Source organism: Lytechinus pictus, unplaced genomic scaffold (genome assembly GCF_037042905.1).
Source record: "Lytechinus pictus isolate F3 Inbred unplaced genomic scaffold, Lp3.0 scaffold_19, whole genome shotgun sequence".
NCBI classification, from domain to species: domain Eukaryota; kingdom Metazoa; phylum Echinodermata; class Echinoidea; order Temnopleuroida; family Toxopneustidae; genus Lytechinus; species Lytechinus pictus.
In genome coordinates this window covers 2,078,745-2,100,902 of record NW_026974140.1, presented here as the reverse complement: position 1 = coordinate 2,100,902, position 22,158 = coordinate 2,078,745, and the positions used below count along the sequence as shown (strand labels likewise).

General features: G+C 34.9%; 1 protein-coding gene across 2 annotated transcripts; it reads right to left on the bottom strand.

Annotated features, from left to right (window-relative positions):
- Window positions 1-1,393: 1,393 nt before the first annotated feature.
- LOC129261043 (uncharacterized) lies at window positions 1,394-21,685 on the bottom strand. 2 transcript variants are annotated; one of them, XM_064114496.1, is made up of 4 exons: window positions 21,294-21,685; window positions 11,145-11,352; window positions 10,298-10,459; window positions 1,394-5,592 (listed from the first exon to the last, which is right to left on the bottom strand). In XM_064114496.1, the coding sequence occupies exons 2-4, from the start codon at window positions 11,261-11,263 to the stop codon at window positions 3,093-3,095; spliced, it is 2,781 nt and encodes a 926-aa protein (XP_063970566.1). In that variant the 5' UTR covers window positions 11,264-11,352; window positions 21,294-21,685; the 3' UTR covers window positions 1,394-3,092. The 2 variants fall into 2 exon arrangements, with proteins under 2 accessions (XP_063970566.1, XP_063970567.1); XM_064114497.1 differs by having other exon boundaries at window positions 11,254-11,352; window positions 21,294-21,679.
- Window positions 21,686-22,158: the final 473 nt, after the last annotated feature.

Genomic DNA, 22,158 nt, shown 5'->3' with positions numbered 1-22,158 from the left:
GGAGTTCTTTCCAGAAAGAAATTTGCAGATAATGTACAATAACAGTCAAGGAAAACAAGGCTGCTTTTAATAGTCTTCATATTCATACACTGCTTTATATCAAAGAAAATTTTTATTTCTTAAACTAAAATTTTTGGTCATTGGAATGGTTTATTTCCAATTCGTCCAATTGCCAACTCGTCTACTTTCATTTGGTCTACCATCAGTTCGTCCACTCACCACATGGTCTACTTTCATTTAGTCTAATGCCATTACGTCTAATAACCAGTTGGTCCAATAGCCATTTCGTCCATATACCATTTGGTCTAATTAAACTGAAGTGTTAATTGTGCAAAATGAATGTAAAGAAAATACGTATAAAACCAACTGGTTAGTAGACGAAATGGTAATAGACTAGTGATTAGACGAAGTGATGATTGGACCAAATGGTTACTGGACTAAATGGTTGTTAGACAAAATGTTGATGGACGGAATAGCATTATGGATATTCCTTTTTCTTTAAAAGCTTTTCCACCCTCCGTACAATTTATCATTAAAAAAAAAAGCCATCTTTGTTCAAGTATACAATGTTTCCATCCATTGATTATAGAATACACACATACATAAATATGAATATAATTTCCTAATAAACATTGAAGAACATAGTACATGTACATGATTGAAACAGCTACTACAGAGAAAACATACATGAACATGTTTCTTTACAGTTTACAACTACCATTGAATGGTATTATCACCAGTGTGCCTAAACTAGGTTGTTCAAAAAGATGAAGGCCCACATTCTGAACTCACAAACCATGGTCTAAGACTATTAAAAGTTGATGCTAAAACTTTCTCGCACACAATATCATTATGTCATTACCATTACACAGTCCTTAATGTTAACTTAGCTCTTTCATGGAAGAAAATTAAAGCTGTAATTCCTAGTGTTAAACTGTTTGAGTACTGAATTGTGCTAATGAATCACACATCTCTTGCTGTATACGTCACATCACTATAGACCACCTAAGTTCAATACAGGCGACTAGCATTACTCTAACCTTGATTGGCATGTGTCAGGCCTACCAACCTGTATACATACAAAATGGGAGTGATTCATTTGAACAAATAGGAGTCACGGCACATTTTCCATAGATGACTGTACATAGTATCTGGGGAAAAAAGGAGTTTTATTTCCCTATATGATATAACATATTTTTAAAATTTCAAAAAAAAAGAAGAAAAAGATTAACTCCTTTGTAGTTTGCAGGCCTGATATGTGCCACTGCTTTTCTCCCATTATCAGAATGAATTGAGTATTATATTCATAAGCCTACATGTAAAAAATAGGTATTGTCTCATTGTTTTACACAACAAACTTGGAAAACAAAAAAAGAACAACACAAACGTGGGATACATGACTTGACATACATGTAATGATGTAGTTTAATATAAGGTTCAGTAATGAAAACAAAGGTGAAACTGGCATGGAACTGATTGGTTGCTTATCCAACTTTAATGAAAATATCCATTGAGAGATCATGATATTCTACTAGTGTTTTCTGGTGTAAGGCAGTATTATTCATTCAAATGACAATTAAACAGTCACTTTCTATTCAAGGCTACATGTATGGACAGTCATGTCATTATTTCTCTGCACAACTGTACACTGCTCCATACACTTGTCACAAACATGTACACGTAATGTCACATATTGGAAATATCATTGGTTTTACATGTGAGAAAGTTACAAACTACATTAATATATCAGTCCTTCCATTACTTATTTTCAGGGTTTTTAAAAGGTTTTTGAAGATAATTCTATGTCCATGAACACTTGTCAAATTCTTTGTTGGCCTACATGTACTGTGTTCAAAACAGTACATGTAGGCCAACAAAGAATTTGACAAGGTTTCATAAGAATTCATGGAATGGAGTCTTAAACTGACCAAAAGAGATACACAAACTTATATTTACTAATCAAGTAGATACTTTCCTTGCTCACTATTTTGAAAAATAAAGTTAGAACAATTGAATGCACGATTTATGCTATTAAACTTTAACAATTCATCATGGAAAAGAACTAGGACACAAATCATTTGAATAATTTCAAGAATTTTTTTTCTTCTAAATTTAAATAATTATTAAGAATATAGGAAACTGCATTTTTTTCTGCATATAAATGTCCTTTACATAGTTCCAGTATATATTTCATTGCAGTGTGAGATCACTTCAGAATATGCTTTCACAAAGTCATACAAAATGATTGAGAAAAAGAGCTGAATGTATCGGTGACTGTATATTCCTAATGTTACTCACGATAGGTACAGTACATGTAGTTATTCATAACATTTGGCCCAGAAAAGTAGCAGACTCCATGGGAAAAAATGATCGCTAACTTGAAATTTGATAATGATTCATTTGAAAAAAAGAAGGGACATACATGTCGCTTCTTTTTTTCCATTGTATAAATCAGTTCAAAATCTGTATAAGGGACATGTAGAGTTCACAACATGAATGGAGGATTGTTACTACATTACTTTCACAATTTATGATTCAAGTACAAATATGAGATTTGAAAAAAAAATCCCAAGCCAATCTTGTTTGGAAAAAAAAAGTTAAATCATAGATGAACAAGAATCGTCATAAACAGTAAGATAAAAAACTGACTGTAGATTCGCAAAGTAACATATTTTTGTATGCATATAATTTGAAAATGGTTGTTTTAACATGAATATCATCCACCATGATACTATCAGATAGGAGAGCCTTTTATTACAATGATCTGAAAATTAACAGTATTAAAAAGCATATCAATTTTGAAAGACAACACAAGGCTCAAGCAAAAAAAAAATCACAAACTGCAAGTCTCATCTGTATGGTTTATCCCTTCTTAAATATGTATTTATGAGTACTTTGTGATACTGTGATACCGATTAGAATAACTTGTAAACAAAGATGAATATCATATCAATATCTTTCTTCAGTTACAACAGTTCTCTTTCAAAGAAGTCTAGCTTTCTTATTTGGCAAATGGTATTGGCTCACGGTTAATGTCCTTTAACATGAACATGCACTTTATTTGCAACTGTCCAAATTCAAATAATTAGCTTCTAAAAAAGATCAGGTGTGCACTCAAAACTATTGGAAATAGATTCTTCCCTCTCTTTTGACCGATTAAATTGACCAAGATTAGATGTGTTTTCAAGACTTGTTTCGGGCGAGAAGAGGTTTGGGGTACCAGATGACAAAGGGCTTTCAAAAGAACTCTCTCTGGCAGTGGTCTTCTTACTCATCATGGGTGTGCTGGACATTTTCCAGGAGCGTGCTCTCTGCAGGAAGAGTTGTCGAAGGGGTGTGGCTTTTTGTCTGCTGTGGAACACTTTCAGAAAGTTTCCAGTGGTTGGGATCGGAGAGGGCCGAGACGAAATAATCGGATCGTCCGCAATCTGAGAGAAAAGACATGGAGTGCCTTGATCTGGTATTTGCTGATCGTTAGAGGAGTCATCTGTAGCAGTCCCCTGTTGGTTTCCATCACTCGGATTGTTCAGTTTCTTTCTGCTATGATGAAAGCTGTTTCTTAAGTGAGGGGTAGTGCTGTGGTGGATGGGCACCAGGTTCTCAGTATCATCAGTACATAGTCCATGAATATTTAGAGATCTAGGCTGCTGAGATGGAAGGAACTTTGGTCGCATTGGCAGTAAGATGGGGGATTGTGATTGGGAGAAGAGAAGTGGACTTTGGCTGTAATCACAAGATGATTGTTCACTTTGCAAGGAGGAATGTAAAGCTGCACTACTTTCACAAACACATTCATCAAGCTTCCTTCTTCTGGATTTCTTAGGTGATGGTTGTTGCTTTTGCTTGGAAGAATCTGAAAGAACAGTGCCATCATCACAAAAACAGTCAGTCCCATGATTCCTATTCCTTTTGTTGAAATCTTCATTATCGTCTTTAATCGACTGTGACTCTCTTTGCTCTTCCTTTGTATTTCCTTCATTTGTATTGCACTTGATATCTTGCACTGGATTTTCTATAATTTCAGAATCTTTTGCATAACATACATCAGTATCAGTCTGGTCTTTGACCAAGCCACTTGTTTGGGCTGTAGCATTTCCCCCTGTTTCTGTTATCTCATTTTGTCTTCCTTCTGTTCTTCCTGCTTCACTTGATCTCTTATTCTTTAGGGCTGTAGTAGTCCCCTTATGACTGTTAATGGTGCCACTGAATAAGCCTTCTGTGTGAGCTAGGTGTTGGCTACTACTGGAACCCCTTCCCCTTGACTGTGGTTGTTCGTGCTCTATGTCTTGCAAGAACTGATCCAGGGCTTCTGAGAAGGGCAGATCATCTAGAAATTCTTGGCTCATACACGTCCTAGAAGGGTCTACCTTATGAAAGCTACTGCCTTTATCATCCTCTCTGGCCTCTGTACTGCAACAGTCTTCTACTTTGAGAGCATTGGTGTCCAAGTTAGGTGATCCTCTCAGACTTATACTAGAATTCTCAATGGATTCCCTGTACGACCATCTATCAAGACTATTTTCCTCTAGCCACTTGTTCATGAACTCTTCACATTCTTGAATGGTAGATGAATCGTTGATTCCTACAGCATTCGGCTCAAGTCCTATCTCTCGTGAAGCAACTGGATGGAATGTATCCTTGCTTCTACCATTGTCTTTATTGATATTTGCAAGGACATCCTGCTGACATTCTTCAAGATTGTGTGTGGCAAACTCATCCTCACCATTATCTGTAGTGACTGCACAACTACTCAAACCATTGACCTTATTTCTACCACCTTCTTCCAGAAGATTGCCTTTGACGCACATGCCACACTCTGCCCGATTTGAATTTGCAACAACTAGAATACCTTCTCTAAATGACTTCAAATTATGCAAGTTATGTTTACTAATTTCTTGATGGTCGATGTCATCACTTGTGTATATTGGCGGTGTATATTCATCTTTATGTGTTTCCCTTGGGAAATCTTCTTGATATTTAGTGCTACTACTATCAATCTGATAAAAGTTTCTCTGATAAAGAGAACTATTTGACAGTCTACTACTAATTTTCTCCTCTGTGGTGGACATGCTCGTATCACAGCTTAGCCTAAAACTCGGGATACTACAGCTAAAGAAAGTTTCCCCTAAATGTAAGGTTGTGTTGCTACTTGTGGTTTCATCGCATGTTGCATCTATTCGTGAGCTGGTAACTTCAAAACCCGCTACACTGACCCCTCCCTTTTCAATGGTTTCTTCAGCATCATCATATTCCACTCTTTCATGTTGGTGCCCAGGATGAGATACCGGTATTACACGACAGATACCACACTCTCCACATGGAGCATGCCCTAACCTCTCGACAGTCTTTTGTAGATACTGCACAACAGTTGGAAAGTTCCATCGTTGAAAAGGGGAGGTCATCTGCACTGCTACCAAACTTTCATGATCCCTTGCCCTGATATCTGCTAGAGATGGACCAGTGAAATTATTCCTCTGAGCTGGGGATGTCTTGAAACCAAAGTAGAAAGGATGCCCAACGAGTGTTTTGATGATGGAATCATGGAGGAGATCACTGGAGCTTGCCTGATCTTGCAGCGTATGCTCCAAGTAGCTGCAAAAGATGTAAACAAACTATATGACAATCTTGGCAAAGAATTGTAAACCAGCTTGAACATTGGTCTATACATACATAGATCAAGTACTACAGCCTAGATGAATCAAGCCCATCAAGCGATAACAAAGTCACTAATGATTTGGTAATAAATCACACCTATACACCTGTATATGGAGTATTCGATGCACAATTCAAATATCCAATAGCTCGATTTACAATAGTTCTGTGAGTAAAATAGTATAAACAATACTATGTCAATACCTTGCATGACTAAATAAACCATATAAAGAGACAAATCTTGAGCTGAAAGCAGGCAAACTTGCATGAAAGAAAAATGTTAATAATTCAGAATTTACAAAAATTTCAAACTGCGGTTCTAAATTCTCGGCAAGCCCTTATAAGTAAATCACTGATTAACACATTTAATAACAATGCAACAGACTGGTTTACGTAAATCGATTTCTTTTCCTCTATCTCAGCTTGTTCTTAACCAAGACTTTTAAATTACGACCCCTAATTATACTTACAATTTCGACCATCAAATAGATGCAATATAATTTTTTTAAAGAGAGTATAATTCTTTATTCTTACTTCTCCTGCATTCTGTATCATATTTCACATTTCAGGCATTACACCGGGCAGTGCCAAGGCATAAAGATAAGATCTTTTTTTTTTCTCATCTGAAATAGTAGGGGTTATATACATGTACAGAATATAGTGTGTAACAACAAAAATTTACTTCGAAACAGTCCTGGGACTTGAAAAATATACAATATGGTGATATCTTTTTAACATATATTCTTGGGTTTAACCCTAACTAGGCCGGGCTTTTTTGGCTGTTCTGTGGCCGGGGGGTTGATTCAACCCCCCTGAGATCTTGGCCGCCGATTGCGCGAGCGCCGCAAAAATTTGCACGCTGGTAGTGTGCGATGTAATCTACAAGGCTGTATGGTAAAATTTTCCAAAATAATGAGATTTTATTTCATATGAATTAATTATGCTAATTTATGCATAAATCATACTTTTTGCTCTAATTCACTAAATAAAGCTCCTAGAATGCTAATTTTTGGTAAAAATATTCTTTGTAGCATTCTTAACAATCGCAATTGAAAAAAACTTAGGTTTGGAAATCAATTTCTTATGTATTTTATTGTTTTATGAATTTCTTATGTATTACTTTGTTTTTCAACCTTTTGTTTTTCTTTGTTTTTTCCCCAGATTTATTGCACAACCTTTTTGAAGCATAATTATGCTAAAATCAATTGATTTCAGCTGTTTAAATTAAAAATAATCATATCTTTATGAATAAGATGAGAAAACTCAATTTGCATTGACTTTGTACACAAAATCATGTTTTGGAACAATTTTTGGTCTGACATGCACTTACAAAATATTGCATAATTTTGGAACTGCGTACCCGGGCGTCATAAATTTGGTCTCAAAAGATGCGCGAGACTTAAAAGTATAAAGTCTGCGAGTGGCGCGGTCAAAAAAATTTGCACGGCGGAATGATCGCAGAAAATGTTGAGGGGGGGTTGATTCAACTCCCCCCGGCCTGTTTAGGGTTAAGCCACATCTATCAAATGAAAAAAAAAATTGACAGAATGTTACATTTGAGTGAACATTGTCTATTTTTGTTAAGCTCACAGAAATCAGTTTATGAAGAAATGCTCATTTTTATGCTGTGTCAAGGCAAAAACAAACTGACCATTCGGTACATTTCTCATACATTTCTTTTTCATTTTTAGCCACCTGAAATAAAGCAGATACGTTTAAACATTATGTAACAACTTTGCCACCCATATTGAAATCTTAACCCTAGGTAAGCACTACCATTCTTTTATGCCAGCTGGATCTGAGGAAATAACTGAATGTAAACAAGTTTAAATTGGACATCTCTAACATTTTTTCACTAAGTTTTTATCATTTAAAGTGGGTTTACATTTCATATTTCATTTAAAGGACAAGTCCACCCCAACAAAAAGTTGATTGGAATAAAATGAGAAAAATCCAACAAGCATAACACTGAAAGTTTCATCAAAATCAGATGTAAAATAAGAAAGTTATGACATTTTAAAGTTTTTTTTTGGTATGCAAATGAGGAGACTGATGACATCATCCACTCACTGTTTCTTTTGTATTTTAGTATATGACATATTCAATTTTTTCCTCATTGCCAAGTGAAACAATGATTAATTCCTCCCTAAAATTGTGGAACTAGCATTGTTTAATACTATATATGGTTCAGTCAAGTTTGTCCTTATTGTCAAATCTGTAAAATATGAAATATTGTATAATTTAAACAATAAAAAACAAAAGAAATAGTGAGTGAAGGACATCATCGACTGTCTCATTTACATGTCACTGGATTGTGCATATCACTGTTTTGAGAAAAATAGGCGAAATTTTTAAGTGTCATAACTTTCTTATTTTACATCCGATTTTGATAAAATTTTCAGTGTCATGCTAGTTTGATTTTCTCTGTTTATTCAAATCAACATTTTTCTGGGGTGGACTTGACCTTTAATACTTGGAATGGGAATCTCCACACTTTTCCCAAGCCTAAGCCATTTCAGAAGAATCACAACTCTGTGTAAAGCAGATATCTTCAGGATTGCCTCGGTGTGTTTGTGGAGGGGGGGGGGGGGGTTGCATTGGCGCTCTATGAAGTGTTTTGGGCAAGGAAATAAGTTCAAAAGGTAAAATATATCTTCAAATCAATCTCCCTAGCTAAAGTCCATGTGTTCTTCATAATTAACATTGACATTTATTCACATAGTATTGCCAAGTTCTGTGCAAATCATTTTTCACAAACTTTTCAAAAGTAGTGCTCATTCAAGTGGAAAGATTTCGCGACAGTTCTATCATCATTTGCTTATAGAGATCTGTACCAATGTTTTAATGTGGAAAATGCTTCAGGATATTACAAATATATAATTTTATAGGATTATTTTAAGTGTAAACTTATTTGGATACACACCGTATAGCCACACAATCCAGACCTCTCCCTTTTTTTACTCTTCTAAGTTCTCCCTTTTTCTATATCTTTTTTTCAGTTTACCCCTCCTCTTTTTCCACTTTTTCACAAGTTGAAAAATCATGGGGGGGGGTAGTCACCCATTCATTTCCTCTAATGCCACATCTTGCTCTACATCAAAAGTCATCAAGCCAACACAAAAAATATATGATAACTTAGTTCCACTTACACAAATCTTATTTGTTCTACATGTATATGTTGTACTATGCACTGGCGTAAATCCGTGTTGATGGGTGGGGGGGATGACTGAAATATTTTGGCATTTTTTTGCAATCATGTTTTTAGATATGCAAGGAATTATCATTGATATGTCCACAGTGGCGTACCGTGGGTCACGGCATTGGGGGGGGGGGGGGCACCAGCAAAATTTTTGAATGACTGAGTGAGTGACCTAATAGAGACATTTTAAGGACAATGTCATTAAACGGATATGTATCTCACTCATCAAATAATGCGAGCGCAAAGCGCGAGCTGAAATTTGTTTATATTCACACCTAAAAAGGGACATTATAATCAAATTTGTGTAATCATGATAGGTACCTGTCTCGCTTAACAATGTGAGCGCGAAGCGCGAGCTGAAAACTTAGATAATTCAGACCTGAAGTGGGGCATTCTAAGTTTTCTTTGTAGGAATTAACCAGGACCATACGTATTTCATTAACCAAATGATGCGAGCGCGAAGCGCGAGCTGAACATTTTTGATATTCAGATCAGAAGAAGGGACATTTTAAGGACTGATTTTAGGAATTCATGAAGAGCAGACATATCTCACCAATCCATGAAAAATGCGAACGTAATCACGGACAGGAAATGTTTCATATATACGAAGACCTTAACATGGGGCAATCACTTTTGAGTCATGAAAAAAAAGCATATGTCACTACATAAAACAATGGTAACTCAAGTGCTAGGAAATATATTTGGTTTATATTGACTTTAAAACGGGATGTTTTGGTACAACAGGATTATATATCTCGTTAAACAGACAATGCGAGCACCAGGAACAATTGAGACGTAGGCCCTGGGCAAATTATGTTTCATAAAGTTATGATAAAAATGTTTCTTATATAATGTAACTTAACATAATTATAATATAATATAACATTATAATGAATAATATTTTCTTCTTCCCCACTACGGTTCTCTTCCTTTCTCCCTCTTTTCTCCTTTTCCACCTTTCCCCGTTTTTTTTTTTGGTCAGCCGATGGGGGGGATGTGCCACCCATGTCCCCCGTAGTTACGCCACTGTATGTCCATATGGCAAATACCCCTCCAATATTATTATCTTTTTTACCCCATGATAGTTTAATGGTTTATTAGAGATTACATTCAAAATTTTTTGACATTCCATCTTAATCCCTTCCCAAAGACCCCGACATTGATGAATTGGAAGTATTTCGTTTGGAAATGGTGAACTGGCTCTTTATTTGCATTTTATGATTCAATAATATTATTTTATTTGTTAAGCGGTATTTTTGGAAGAATTTTCACCAATAAAACAATTATCTCTTGTGATTTTTTTTTCATTTCTTTCGTAAAAAGTGGGGGGGATGTTTGTACAGGCCATCCCCCCCTCCTCGAAAAGTGGGGGGGATATATCCCCCCCCCCCCCCCCGGGATTTACGCCAGTGGTACTATGGCACTGAGACACTTAATTGTTGTTACCTTGCTAATATTGTAGCATCAACCCCAATAAAAGGATCCAGGCATGATCCAAACACTGTCACCTCTCTAGAGTCAGACTGACTGGTTACTCTTAAAGTCAATCGATAGCGTTGGTAAACCTGATCACTCCCATACAGTTTTCCACACCTCTGACACTGCAACCTAGATCAGAATAAACAATGTGACAGCTAGAATGCAATTTACAAGAAAACAACAGTCACTTTACGTAATATTTTGCGTCTTTGTAATACAGAACTGACTTTACCTGACAAGGAGTATTCAATGTATTGCCATTGCTTCAGGTTAGTTGTAAAACAAGTTTAGACTCTTTGAAACCATTATTTTACCAATTTATCTTTTTTCAAACAATCTTTTTTTTCATCTGCCAACTCATTTTTATTGAATTAAGAGCTTGTTGGGAAATGAATAGACCAACCTCAAAGAGATCTTCCAGGGTACATGTTGCTTTTCAATTGAGAAAGACCTACATACATATCCTTTCTTTGATGTGCACTATGGAGGTATCAATTAGAAAAAAAATCAAAATGCAAAAAAATGAGAAAGCATTAATGATAAGTTTGACAAAAAATCCATCAAAGAAAAATAGTTATGAAAATTTTATCACATCACATCACAGCGGGTATCCCATATGTCATGTGAATACATATCTGTTTGATTGGAAACATTCCTCTTTTAGCTGTATGATGATTACACACATGTTATCACTTAAAAAAACATTATGGAGTTCACTACAGGGCCATCAAGGACAGCAGGTTTTATTTCAAGGCTGACTAGATAAAAACTGAAAATAATTGAATGAATCCAACAGTGTGAGATAGAGTCTTACTGGTTTGAACCACTAAGATGGTGAAGTTTGGTGTAACAGGTAACGCATGCTGGGTATATCACCTGACCAGGAAGAACATCAATAATAGTGGCTAGGATAAGATGTTTACCAGCAGCCATGTTGTCTGATCCATTAATAGATGCAGCTGATTTGAGTCTAATGATAAATTGCAAGGCTGAATCCTGGCTTTCTGCCCTATATGTTGTGCCTGAAAGTAATAGAAAACATCTGGAGTGAATCAAGGAATAATGTTCTGGACTTCCAGGAAAGTGTAAAGCAGTATTCTTTTCTCCTTACTCCTCTCATAATTGGTCTGCCTGAACCTGATCAAATTATGAGATTTTTTTTATCCCATTGGGCAAAATCATCTCTGCAGAATGTCTAAGGGGGTGTTGCAAGAGAATTTTGCAATCCAGTCAGTGTAAATATTCTGTTGCAAGTTTACAAATGACAGATCAATTTTGATTGCAGCAAAGCAGATTACACTGCTTGTTTCAAAAATCAGATTAGCAATCAATCACAAATTTACAATTAATTTCAAAACTTATGATTGATTTGGGGACCAAAAATAGACTTGCAATTGTTGCAAGTTGAGATTGAAACACCCCATAAGTCAGCTATGTAGTATACCTTATGTAAAATCTTATGCAATAAATGGTGTATATAACCGCCCTCTTGCATGGAAAAGAAGTGAGCGACCATGCTAGTCTCGATAATAAACTAGACTCTTCCTCATCGATGTTTATTCCTTTTTTTTTCTTTTAATGCATGGGATAAAACCTGTAGCGCAGAGCTGCTGACATCATAATGAATTGAACTTATTGTCAAATAATGATGGGATTAATATTTTTTACGATTATTATTTTCATTGTGTATATTTGTTTATGAAATGTAATGCAGTAAAACAAAATTATAGAGTTTTGTATATAGGACTGTAGGCTTAAAAATGTTCTTTCCTTTTGTCACCAAAATATTGAAGATTTATATAATATATAAATCTTCTAAACATTTATTCAGTGACAAAGAGGGACAAATGGAAAAGTAAATAGCATTTGGGCAATTCCATGGAAAATGTTCACTTTAGAGAAAAAATTAAGTTTCAGATTTCACTTAAGCAGTCAAATTTTCTTAAAAAGTAATCTATAAAGTCTCAATTTCCAATAGAAAAATCGCAATTTTGAGAAAATTTCTAGTTTTTTCCATCATAAAAAAAATAGAATAGTAAATTGCAAAATGTAAAAAATGTGGCTATTTTTTAAACAATTCATCTTTCCTGTCTCTACTTAAAGCAAATAAGGTCCCAGAGGTCTCTTTTAACTTTTGAATAGTTGATTAATGTTTAAATCAACAGAAAATCATCATTAAATCTTATGCCATTCATCAATTTTAGAGAAATATGTCTTCAGATTTGTGTGATTTCTTTACCATTATCAGTGTCATGTCCGTTACGTTTTTCACTTAAAGTTTTCACAGCTTACAGGAAATTTGTCTAAAGGTACTGCAGATTCAGATTCTATGTTAGAATTAAACCCCCTACCATGTGTAGCAATCATTTTCCCTTACCACTTCTCATTTTCATTAAAATGGCATAACGGACATGACAATTTGCGTAACGGACATGACGCCTTTTATATGACAAAAGGCAGCATTCACAAAAACAAAATATTAGGCTCAGTGTCACAGACTGAGGTCAGTCTCAATTGCTTGAGGATAGCTGGATGCAATAACTCCTAGAATCTGCATGTCATTCAAGCTATTTTTAGAAGTTGGTGAATGATGAAAGTTCAGCTCTTGTTCTGGTATATATTTCTGAGAATTAATGGTATGCCACATAATATTAGGATAAGATGCAGCTTGATCTGGTGACATACTCAGATCACAATCTGCATCATTTGTGTTTGAACAATACAATTGATTATCGTAGGTGTTTGCACTGACAGTTTGGAGCATGATAAAACTCCAACTTGTGAATTCATGAGATCATTGATGATATTGCTTCAAAGTATCTGACTTTCACCAACCTCTACTTCTTCAGTGATGGCACGCGCTCACATTTAAAAACATCATGTAACACAGATATCTGTGTTACATGATGAAGCTCTATGAATCCATGAATCTACAGTGGCACTTCTTTGCAATATCACAAAGCAAAGGGGCTGTGGAAGGAATGTGGCGTGCAATAAAATTAAGTCATCATAGTATTTTGGTCAGCCATAATCACAATTTGAATTATGTATCTTCATTTGTACACAAGCAGCACAGACAATGCAACAAAATTAGATACAGCCACATTTGTCAGCAAGCAAGATCGTAAGATTTAGAATATCCACTATTTTATGAAAGGATGATTATACTCAGGATGATATTTATTTTGAATGAAAAAAAATCTCAGAAGCGATTTACAAACATTCCGATTACCTTTCAACTCATACATAATCGATAATGAAAGACTGGTTTCCAGGTACTGCTATTAAATTTTAAAATACTTTTTAATATCATTTTTTTAAATCTTAAAACTGACATTAATACTAGTACATATTCTTTATCATAAAATACATTTCATAATATGTTCATCTTGGATTTATACAGGTCTGGTACATTTTGTTTTCTTCTCACAAAAAATGAGATTTGGTCTTCTCAGTGTGCCGTAGTGGTACGATGAACATTGTATTCTATATAAAATTATCATGTAGGCTATAGCTATAAAATTAAATGATACCTGCCAATAATATCTACATTTTTTCCTTAAGAATGTTAGTAAAGGTACTTAGCTGTTACATAATTACATTCATTATTCATATTTCTTTCATTTTGAAACTAAGAAGTGCTGATGAAGTTCACTTCGTAAGGGTGTCATGTCCGTTACGCTAGTGTATATTATCAAATAGTAAGCCATGAATAAAAATAATCTTTACTAGCAACTTTTTCTCCTTTAATTAGGTGTGGCGGATGGTAGTAACTGGAAAATACTTATTAACTGTTGTTAACTGGTGTAAAAGAAATTTTTCTAAATATTTTTTTGTTTTATAAATATTGTACGAAAAGCCCCCCTCTCAAATTGCAAAATAATGGGAGATATTACAGATTACCAGTTATGATGTGTGTCTCTAACCTCTAGCCTTAACATGTAAACAATTAGACTTGTACCATATCTTGTAATAAAATAATTATATTCACTTACAAAAAGTGGACGAAACTGTCATGTCCGTTACGCTTCGTGTGTCATGTCCGTTACGCTACATTTTGAGCTATGAATACAGAATGCACTGCAAAACTGTTGTTAAACACCATTTTATGGATAGAGCATGATCTTAAGGTTAAATTAACACCAACGTCAGGTGCATGCAATCTAAGAATTCACAGGAATTTTGATAAGCAATAGGAGGTAAAAATGCTCCGTCCATTTCGTGTCATGTCCGTTACGCTCACAAAGAGTTCAATTTCTCCACAACTGTTCAACGAAACGATTTGAAATTTCATGTGTATGTAACTGATACTTAAATGTGTCTGATAAGCTCAGTAACAATTATCAAAAGACTGCTAATTCTACTGTATAAACCTTTGAATTACAAAAAATTGTCTGAACGTCATGTCCGTTACGCTGGAATTGACCATTTATAGAGTTCATTGAGCTTTAAATGACATTTGATCTTGGCCATGTTCCTGAAACACACACAGGGTATTCAGGGATACATTGCTGCTCTTATATCCAAGTTTCATAAACTAAATCCATAGACTTTTAAAGTTATGATGACAATTCCACAAATACCCCTAACATTACCAAAGTATGCTGACCCTAAATGACCTTTGGTCTTGATCATGCGACCTGAATCTAGCACAGGATGTTCAAGGATACTTGATTGCTCTAATGACCAAGTTTCATGAACTAGATCCATAAAATTTCATGACAATTCCTCAAATACCCCCAATATGGCCAAAGTTCATTGACCCTAAGTGACCTTTGACCTTGGTCATGTGACCTGAAACTCACGCATGATATTCAGAAATACATGGTTGCTCTTATGTCCAAGTTTCATGAACTAGATCCATAAACTTCTAAAGTTATGATGACAATTCCTCAAATAACCCCAACAATGCAACATGGCCAAAGTTTGTTGACCATAAGGCTGGGTTCACATAGAAGTATACTATTCGGGTATACGGTGCACGTTTTCGAGGGCACGCGAATAGCTTGAATCGAACAATAGGATTTCCTAATACCGGGTCACATGAGAGGGCACTATACGAAAATGCCGTATAGCTGCGTATGGTATAATAAAGTGGGAATCGTACTTGTTCGATTTTCGGGCAGCGTATACAGACGTGGCAGGTGGTGTTCTGAATTTCCCTATAATATTTACTGTGTGCGTTGGTTAAATGAGGTAAGTTCAAATGAAATGATTTCTTGGTACTCATTTTATTGGAATTTCTTAGCACATGCCGTCATATTTAAGTTATCCAGCACTTCAGAGTTTATCTCATGCACATGCTGTATGATTTATGTGGGCTCTGCATTTTTCGTTCTGTCTTTTTTTACCTTGAAATGACTGAAAATACAAGGTCAAAAAGGTCCGCAGCGAAGGCTACTTGACCTATGTTGTTGTGTATCGATGAGTCATGTTTAATTAATTACTTAATTATTCTTATAATAAGTCGATAATAATGTGGAAATAGGTTTCATTCAAGAAAAGATTGTTTATAAAATGATTTATTTATTATTTCACTTTTGCTATGATTTCACAAAGCTGGGATGGGGGAGTAGAATCAAGCTCCCCCCCCCTAAAAATGACGTCATCAAAGAAAAAATAGGAATGATTGATAAAATCAATTAGGCTGACACAGGTTTGAAATCTTAAAATATAAATTTGGAAACATAGCTACAGTATTTCCAATAACATTCCTCAACCCCCCCCCCTTCCCCCAAAAATAAAATTTTAGTTTTTAGTGTGTAAAATCATATGGCTCAAATAAGCCCATCTCGACAGACTGGCTGAACTAACCCCATTAAAAAAAAATCATTAAAAGTTGTATTAAATAGAAGTTTAATAATTTGCAGAGGTGACTTTTCTGCTTGAAGTTAGTCCAAACAAGCTTATTTTCGAATCTTAGTAAGTTATGTAGAAAAAATATGATTTCTTTTTTTTTTCTTCAGAAATTAACTTCATATGTACTTCCTCAGCCTCGGCCAGTAGGAGAAGAGCCAAATCTTCTTCGTCTGAAGTATCCATTTTGAATATTAAAGTATGACACGCGTGCTACCTTTATGTGACCCGCCATGCCCATATAGCGTATAGCGAATAGAGAATATCGTATACCGTATACTTCTATGTGAACCCAGCCTAAGTGACCTTTGACCTTAAAGGGATGGTCCGGGCTGAAAGTATTTATGGCTTAATAAATAGAGTAGAATTCACTGAGCAAAATGCCAAAAATTTCATCAAAATCGGATAACAAATAACAAAGTTATTGAATTTTAAAGTTTAGCAATATTTGGGGAAAACAGTCGTCATGAATATTCATTAGGTGGACTGATGATGTCACATCTCCACTTGTTCTTTTGTATTTTATTATATGAAATGAGGTTTATTCAAATTTTTTCCTCCAAGAAGTAGAAAAATTGGAAGGACGACTGATTCAGTGCATTAGATATTTATTGCTGCAACTTATTTCATTATAAGGGAGACATATTATTCACACAAGAATGAAATAATGAAAAAATTATGATTTTATGTAATAACATAAGAAAACGGAAAGTGGAGATGTGACATCATCAGCCCACCTAATGAATATTCATGACGACTGTTTTCACCAAATATTGCTAAACTTTAAACTTCAATAACTTTATTATTTGTTATCCGATTTCGATGAAATTTTCGGCATTTTGCTCAGTGAATTCTACTCTATGTATTAAAATATAAATATTTTCAGCCCGGACCACCCCTTTAATCATGTGACGTGAAACTCAGGCAAGATATTCAGTGATACACTATTACCCGTATGTCTAAGTTTTATAAACTAGGTCTATATACTTTTGAAGTTATGACAACATTTCAAAAACTTAACCTTCACCTTGGTTAAGATTTCGATATTGATTCCCCCAACATGGTCTAAGTTCATTGACCCTAAATGACCTTTGACCTTGGTCATGTGACTTGAAACTCAGGTAGGACTAGGATGTTCAGTAATACTTCATTGCCATTATGTCCAAGGCAAGCTTCATGAACTAGGTCGATATACTTTCTAAGTTATGATGACATTTCAAAAACTTAACCAAGGTTAAGATTTCAATGTTGATTTCAGTGTATAAGGCATAGTCTTATACTTGTTCACTGCAACCATCCTGCCTTTGGGGAATCGACTACAGGTAGAACTATGTACATGGTATGCCAATGTTGTACAGAGCACACACTTTAAAAAATCATTAAAATATCACTTTTGTGACCAAAATTACTAATTTCCATACAGTTGCAATTTATTCTTCATAAGTAAATTGGGAATAATTTTTGTATTCACCAGAGCGCTCAAAAACTTGATTTTTGGGCATATTTTTGTATACGCCCTCTATTGGTGAAGAGTAATAAACTAATATGGCAAGAAAATTTTCATTTTTAGGTGGTCTGTCAACGACAGATCACCTATTGATTTCGCTAGAATTTTCTTTCTTTATTTCTTTATTCTTTATTCTTTATTTATTTATATTTCTTCCGTACACTTTTTTGTACACACGTTCACTCCAAATCGACATGGTCAATTTCCGTCAAATTTCTGTCAGTCATCAAGCCCTATGATTTCTAGTAAAATCAACTTTTTCAAGGTCATTAGGTCATCGTGACGTCATCCAGGCGCCATTTTGTAAAATCACATTGTCGATCATATCTCCATTATCAATTATCAAAAATCAATCAAATTAACATCACATCAACTTCAGGTCAAAGGTCAACAAGTCATGTCATCAAAGGTCACCTGGAGGTCACGACGCGCGCGTACGCGCTCGTCAAATTTTTAAAATGCTCAAAATCACTTTTTGACCAAAGTAAAGTACGTTTCAGGTCATTTCAAGCATTTCAAAAATTTGCGCGCGCACACGTATGCGCGCGCGTTTCCGCGCGTAACGCCTTCAACGCAACGCAGAAACGCAGTTTTTTTTATATCATTGCATTTATAATATAATTCTGAACGATTTGATACCTTGATCAACCTTCTACGACAAGTAATAACGAAATTATCACCCGTTAAACTTTGCAGCACGTGTGCGCGCGAGCTCTCACTACAGGCCATATATGGGCAAAAACATGTCTATTGAAAATTCACTGTAGCTCTTTAAAATGTCCGTTGACCCCAATTTTTTTTTCATATATCGATAGAGTATAAGTTGTAGATTTGATTTCATGTCACCATTGTCCCTCAATTTGATCATGACGTCATCAAAATTGCGCCTAAACTGAAAATTTAATTTTTTCAAAAATGACGTCATCAAATTTATGCAAATTTGATCATAACTCCGTGAATATTGATCATTTGTCGCCCAGATTTCGATATGTTGTAGTTTAGAATGTACTCTTTCTCGTCAGTTAACATGAATTTTCATTTTGAAAAACGCATCATGGTGTAAAATTGCGATGAAAAGAGGCATGTCATTTTTCCTCATTTTACGTGTAATCTCTATGGGACATGACTTTTTCTCAAAACTAGATTCTATATTCCTCTATTTCGTGAGCTATATCTCCATTTTTTCTTGTTAGTTATCCCTGAGCTTTTGGTATGATGTAGCTGAGATTCTAAGCTTTCGGAAGTGTGCCCTCCTTTTTTCAAGGTCATTAGGTCATCGTGACTTCATCCAGGCGCCATTTTGGAAAAATCAGGTCATTATCATATTTCGATAACGAGTCATCAAAAATCAACTATATTTGGTATACATCAACTTCACGTCAACGGTCAACTAAAAACTTCATCAAATTCCGCGCGCGCACCTCGACGCGCACATTAAAATTTTAAAATGCTCAAATTCGTTCCAAATTAATTTTCCATACGTTTCAGGCCATTTTAAGCATTTTGCAAAAAAACGCGCGCACACACATGCGCGCGCGTTTTCGCGCGTAATTGCATCTTCCAACATAGAATCGCCAATTTTTTTATATCAATGCACCGATAATATAATTCTGAACAATTTGATACATTGATCAACCTTCTACGACAAGTAATAACGAAATTATCACCTGTTAAACTTTGCAGCACGTGTGCGCGCGAGCTCTCACTACAGGCCATATATGGCCAAAAAAAAGGGGCAATTGAAAATTCACTATACCTCTTTAAATAGTCCGTTGACCCCAATTTTTTTTTTCATATATCGATAGAGTATGACTTGTAGATTTGATTTCATGTCACCATTGTCCCTCAATTTGATCATGACGTCATCAAAATTGCGCCTAAACTGAAAATTTCATTTTTTCAAAAATGACGTCATCAAATTTATGTAAATTTGATCATAACTCCGTTTATATTGATAATTTTTCGCCCAGATTTCGATATGTTGTAGTTTAGAATGTAGTCTTTCTCGTCAGTCTACATAAATTTTCATTTTGAAAAATGCATCATGGTGTAAAATTGCGATGAAAAGAGGCATGTCATTTTTCCTCATTTTACGTGTAATCTCTATAGGACATGACTTTTTCTCAAAACTAGATTCTACATTCCTCTATTTCGTGAGCTATATCTCCATTTCCTTTTGTTAGTTATCTCTGAGCTTTGAATATGTTGTAGCTGAGATTCTCAGCTTTCGGAATGTGCCCTCCATTTTTTGATCAGATGCCGGGATCATGCCCGTTTTTCGCTTGCAAAATTGGATTTGCAATTCTCAAATTTGCTTACGTGTAATCTCTATGGGAACGTGTAATCTCTATGGGGAATATCGTGGCTCAATGGATAACGCACTTGACTTGAGTTCTCGGGGGCGCAGGTTCGAGTCCTGGGGGTGAACAAGGTGATTTTTTTTTCATTTTTTTTCTTTTTACCACCTCGTACATGATCCTTTATGGTATTTAAAAGGTATGAAAGTTAAAATTAAGCAAGATTAAACAGATTATAATTACTATTTTCATATCACATGTATTTTCATATATCAAAGAGACCCTTTTCACAGTTCTTTATCATCTCCCGACTTTCACAAGTATTCCATCCATAATGAACATTCCGTTGTCATCATGAAGATCATATTGATCTCCTTGAACATGGTAATAGTGATCATGTTGGCGAGAATAAGGACAGACCACCTAATTCGTCCGCATGACGAATTGAAATCTAGTTTTATCTCTATTTTTAATTAAGAAAAAATAATTTAAAGAATAAAATTTACTAAAGGGCCAAGTTATATGACGAATGGGTGTAATGGACACTCCTAGTACCAATGAGGTCCAAACATTAGCATGTATGGACCTCATAGGCGACAATGCGTTAAAAACAGGTTAGAACTTCTAACCGTACTGTTTCCTGCACCCAAGTATGATATTACTCCCAAAATATGAGTATTGTCCTCGTTTGTTTATCATTTATTAAAAGATTGCCCATCAAATATATTCCTATTCCTAATTTGAATTTAATAAAATAAAGGGAAACTTACATTTGAGTCATTTTTCGATCTTTTTTTGGCAGTCAGTCCGGTCACCGTCGAGTGCGATCAAAGCGGTATGAAGCTGATTTTCAGATCACGTGATACGTGTGGTCATCACCTGATCGATCGACTATCCTTTTTTAAAGACCGCAACAATTATAAATTTTATTATAAAATATATATAGAATAAATTATTGCATAATATTATGTATATTTCTACAATTAAAAAATATTTTGTGATATAAATTTAATATTTGACGTAAAAATCGCTATTGAACAAAATATTTATTAAAAAATAAAAAATCAAACAAAATAAAAAAGCCTTGGACACAGTGCAAAAAACCGAACGATTTGGCCGCGTTGTTAACAACTATCGTAAGGGGCGCTTTATTTATAAATAAAAAAGAATATGCAGCTGTCTATGGCGACGTGGTTTGTCGCGAGATTTGAGACAAATCCGTGGGAATTCTTGAGAAAATACATCAAAAGAACCGGTGAGTACCGATTAAACATTATTAAAGTAGTAAATAGATTATACATACCTTGTACTGTTGTAGATTTAGTTTTTAAGGTGATATTAGTGCTTAGTTCTAAGCTAGGGAGGCCCAAACGCGCGTGAGCGGAGTCCCACTTTATTAACACGGGTAAGTAAGTATTGCGGTGTCGCCTAGAGTGGTAATGGAAACTGTCAGTGTAAAAAAATCAAGCATTTGTCCCAAAGAAAAAGAGAAAATAAGCCAAACATTGCCACCCTTATTTTGCCACACATGGAGATATAGCTGAGAACAAGGTAGGTTATATCATAACCTTGTTCATTGAATGAGTGCCTGTAGTGTACCGCACTTTATTTAAGTACTGTAGTGTAGATTCCCCACACTGCCACAGGCAGGATGGCAATGTCAACATCACCACTAACCTCGCAATACGTATGAGTAAATTGCACATTGCATCACATCTAGACGATAGTGCTTCTATTTCTAAGCGATGTCTGGATAGCCTCTAGCTCTTTCTGAGATTCAGCAATTTCGTCCTGTATACCGTGCCCCCGCACTAACGTTAGTAGTACCTGCATCGTATTCGCCACTCTTCTTGCGTATATATATGAGGCGCCGAATGTACCAATATTATATAGAACAATTATTTGTTATATAATCATTATTTATTAAATAATAACTATTATTTATATATAATTTACATTTTATTTGTAAATAACTACTATTATATAAAATATCATTTCTAATTACTTATATATAATTCCAAGTAATACTTCATTATTTGTAAATAATAATAGTTCGACATTCCATTATTTATAAATAATGATTATTTGTTTTTCATTATTTATAAATAATGATTATTTGTTTTTCATTATTTATAAATAATGATTATTTGTTTTTCATTATTTATAAA

Bases quoted from the DNA above. Each gene is read 5' to 3' on its own strand.
- LOC129261043 (XM_064114496.1), bottom strand. From the start codon at position 11,263: ATGGCTGCTGGTAAACATCTTATCCTAGCCACTATTATTGATGTTCTT. The intron at 10,460-11,144 runs GTAAGACTCTAT...ATTCTGATCTAG, and splicing joins CATCTTAGTGGTTCAAACCA to GTTGCAGTGTCAGAGGTGTG. The intron at 5,593-10,297 runs GTAACAACAATT...CATCTTTTGCAG, and splicing joins GATGCTACAATATTAGCAAG to CTACTTGGAGCATACGCTGC.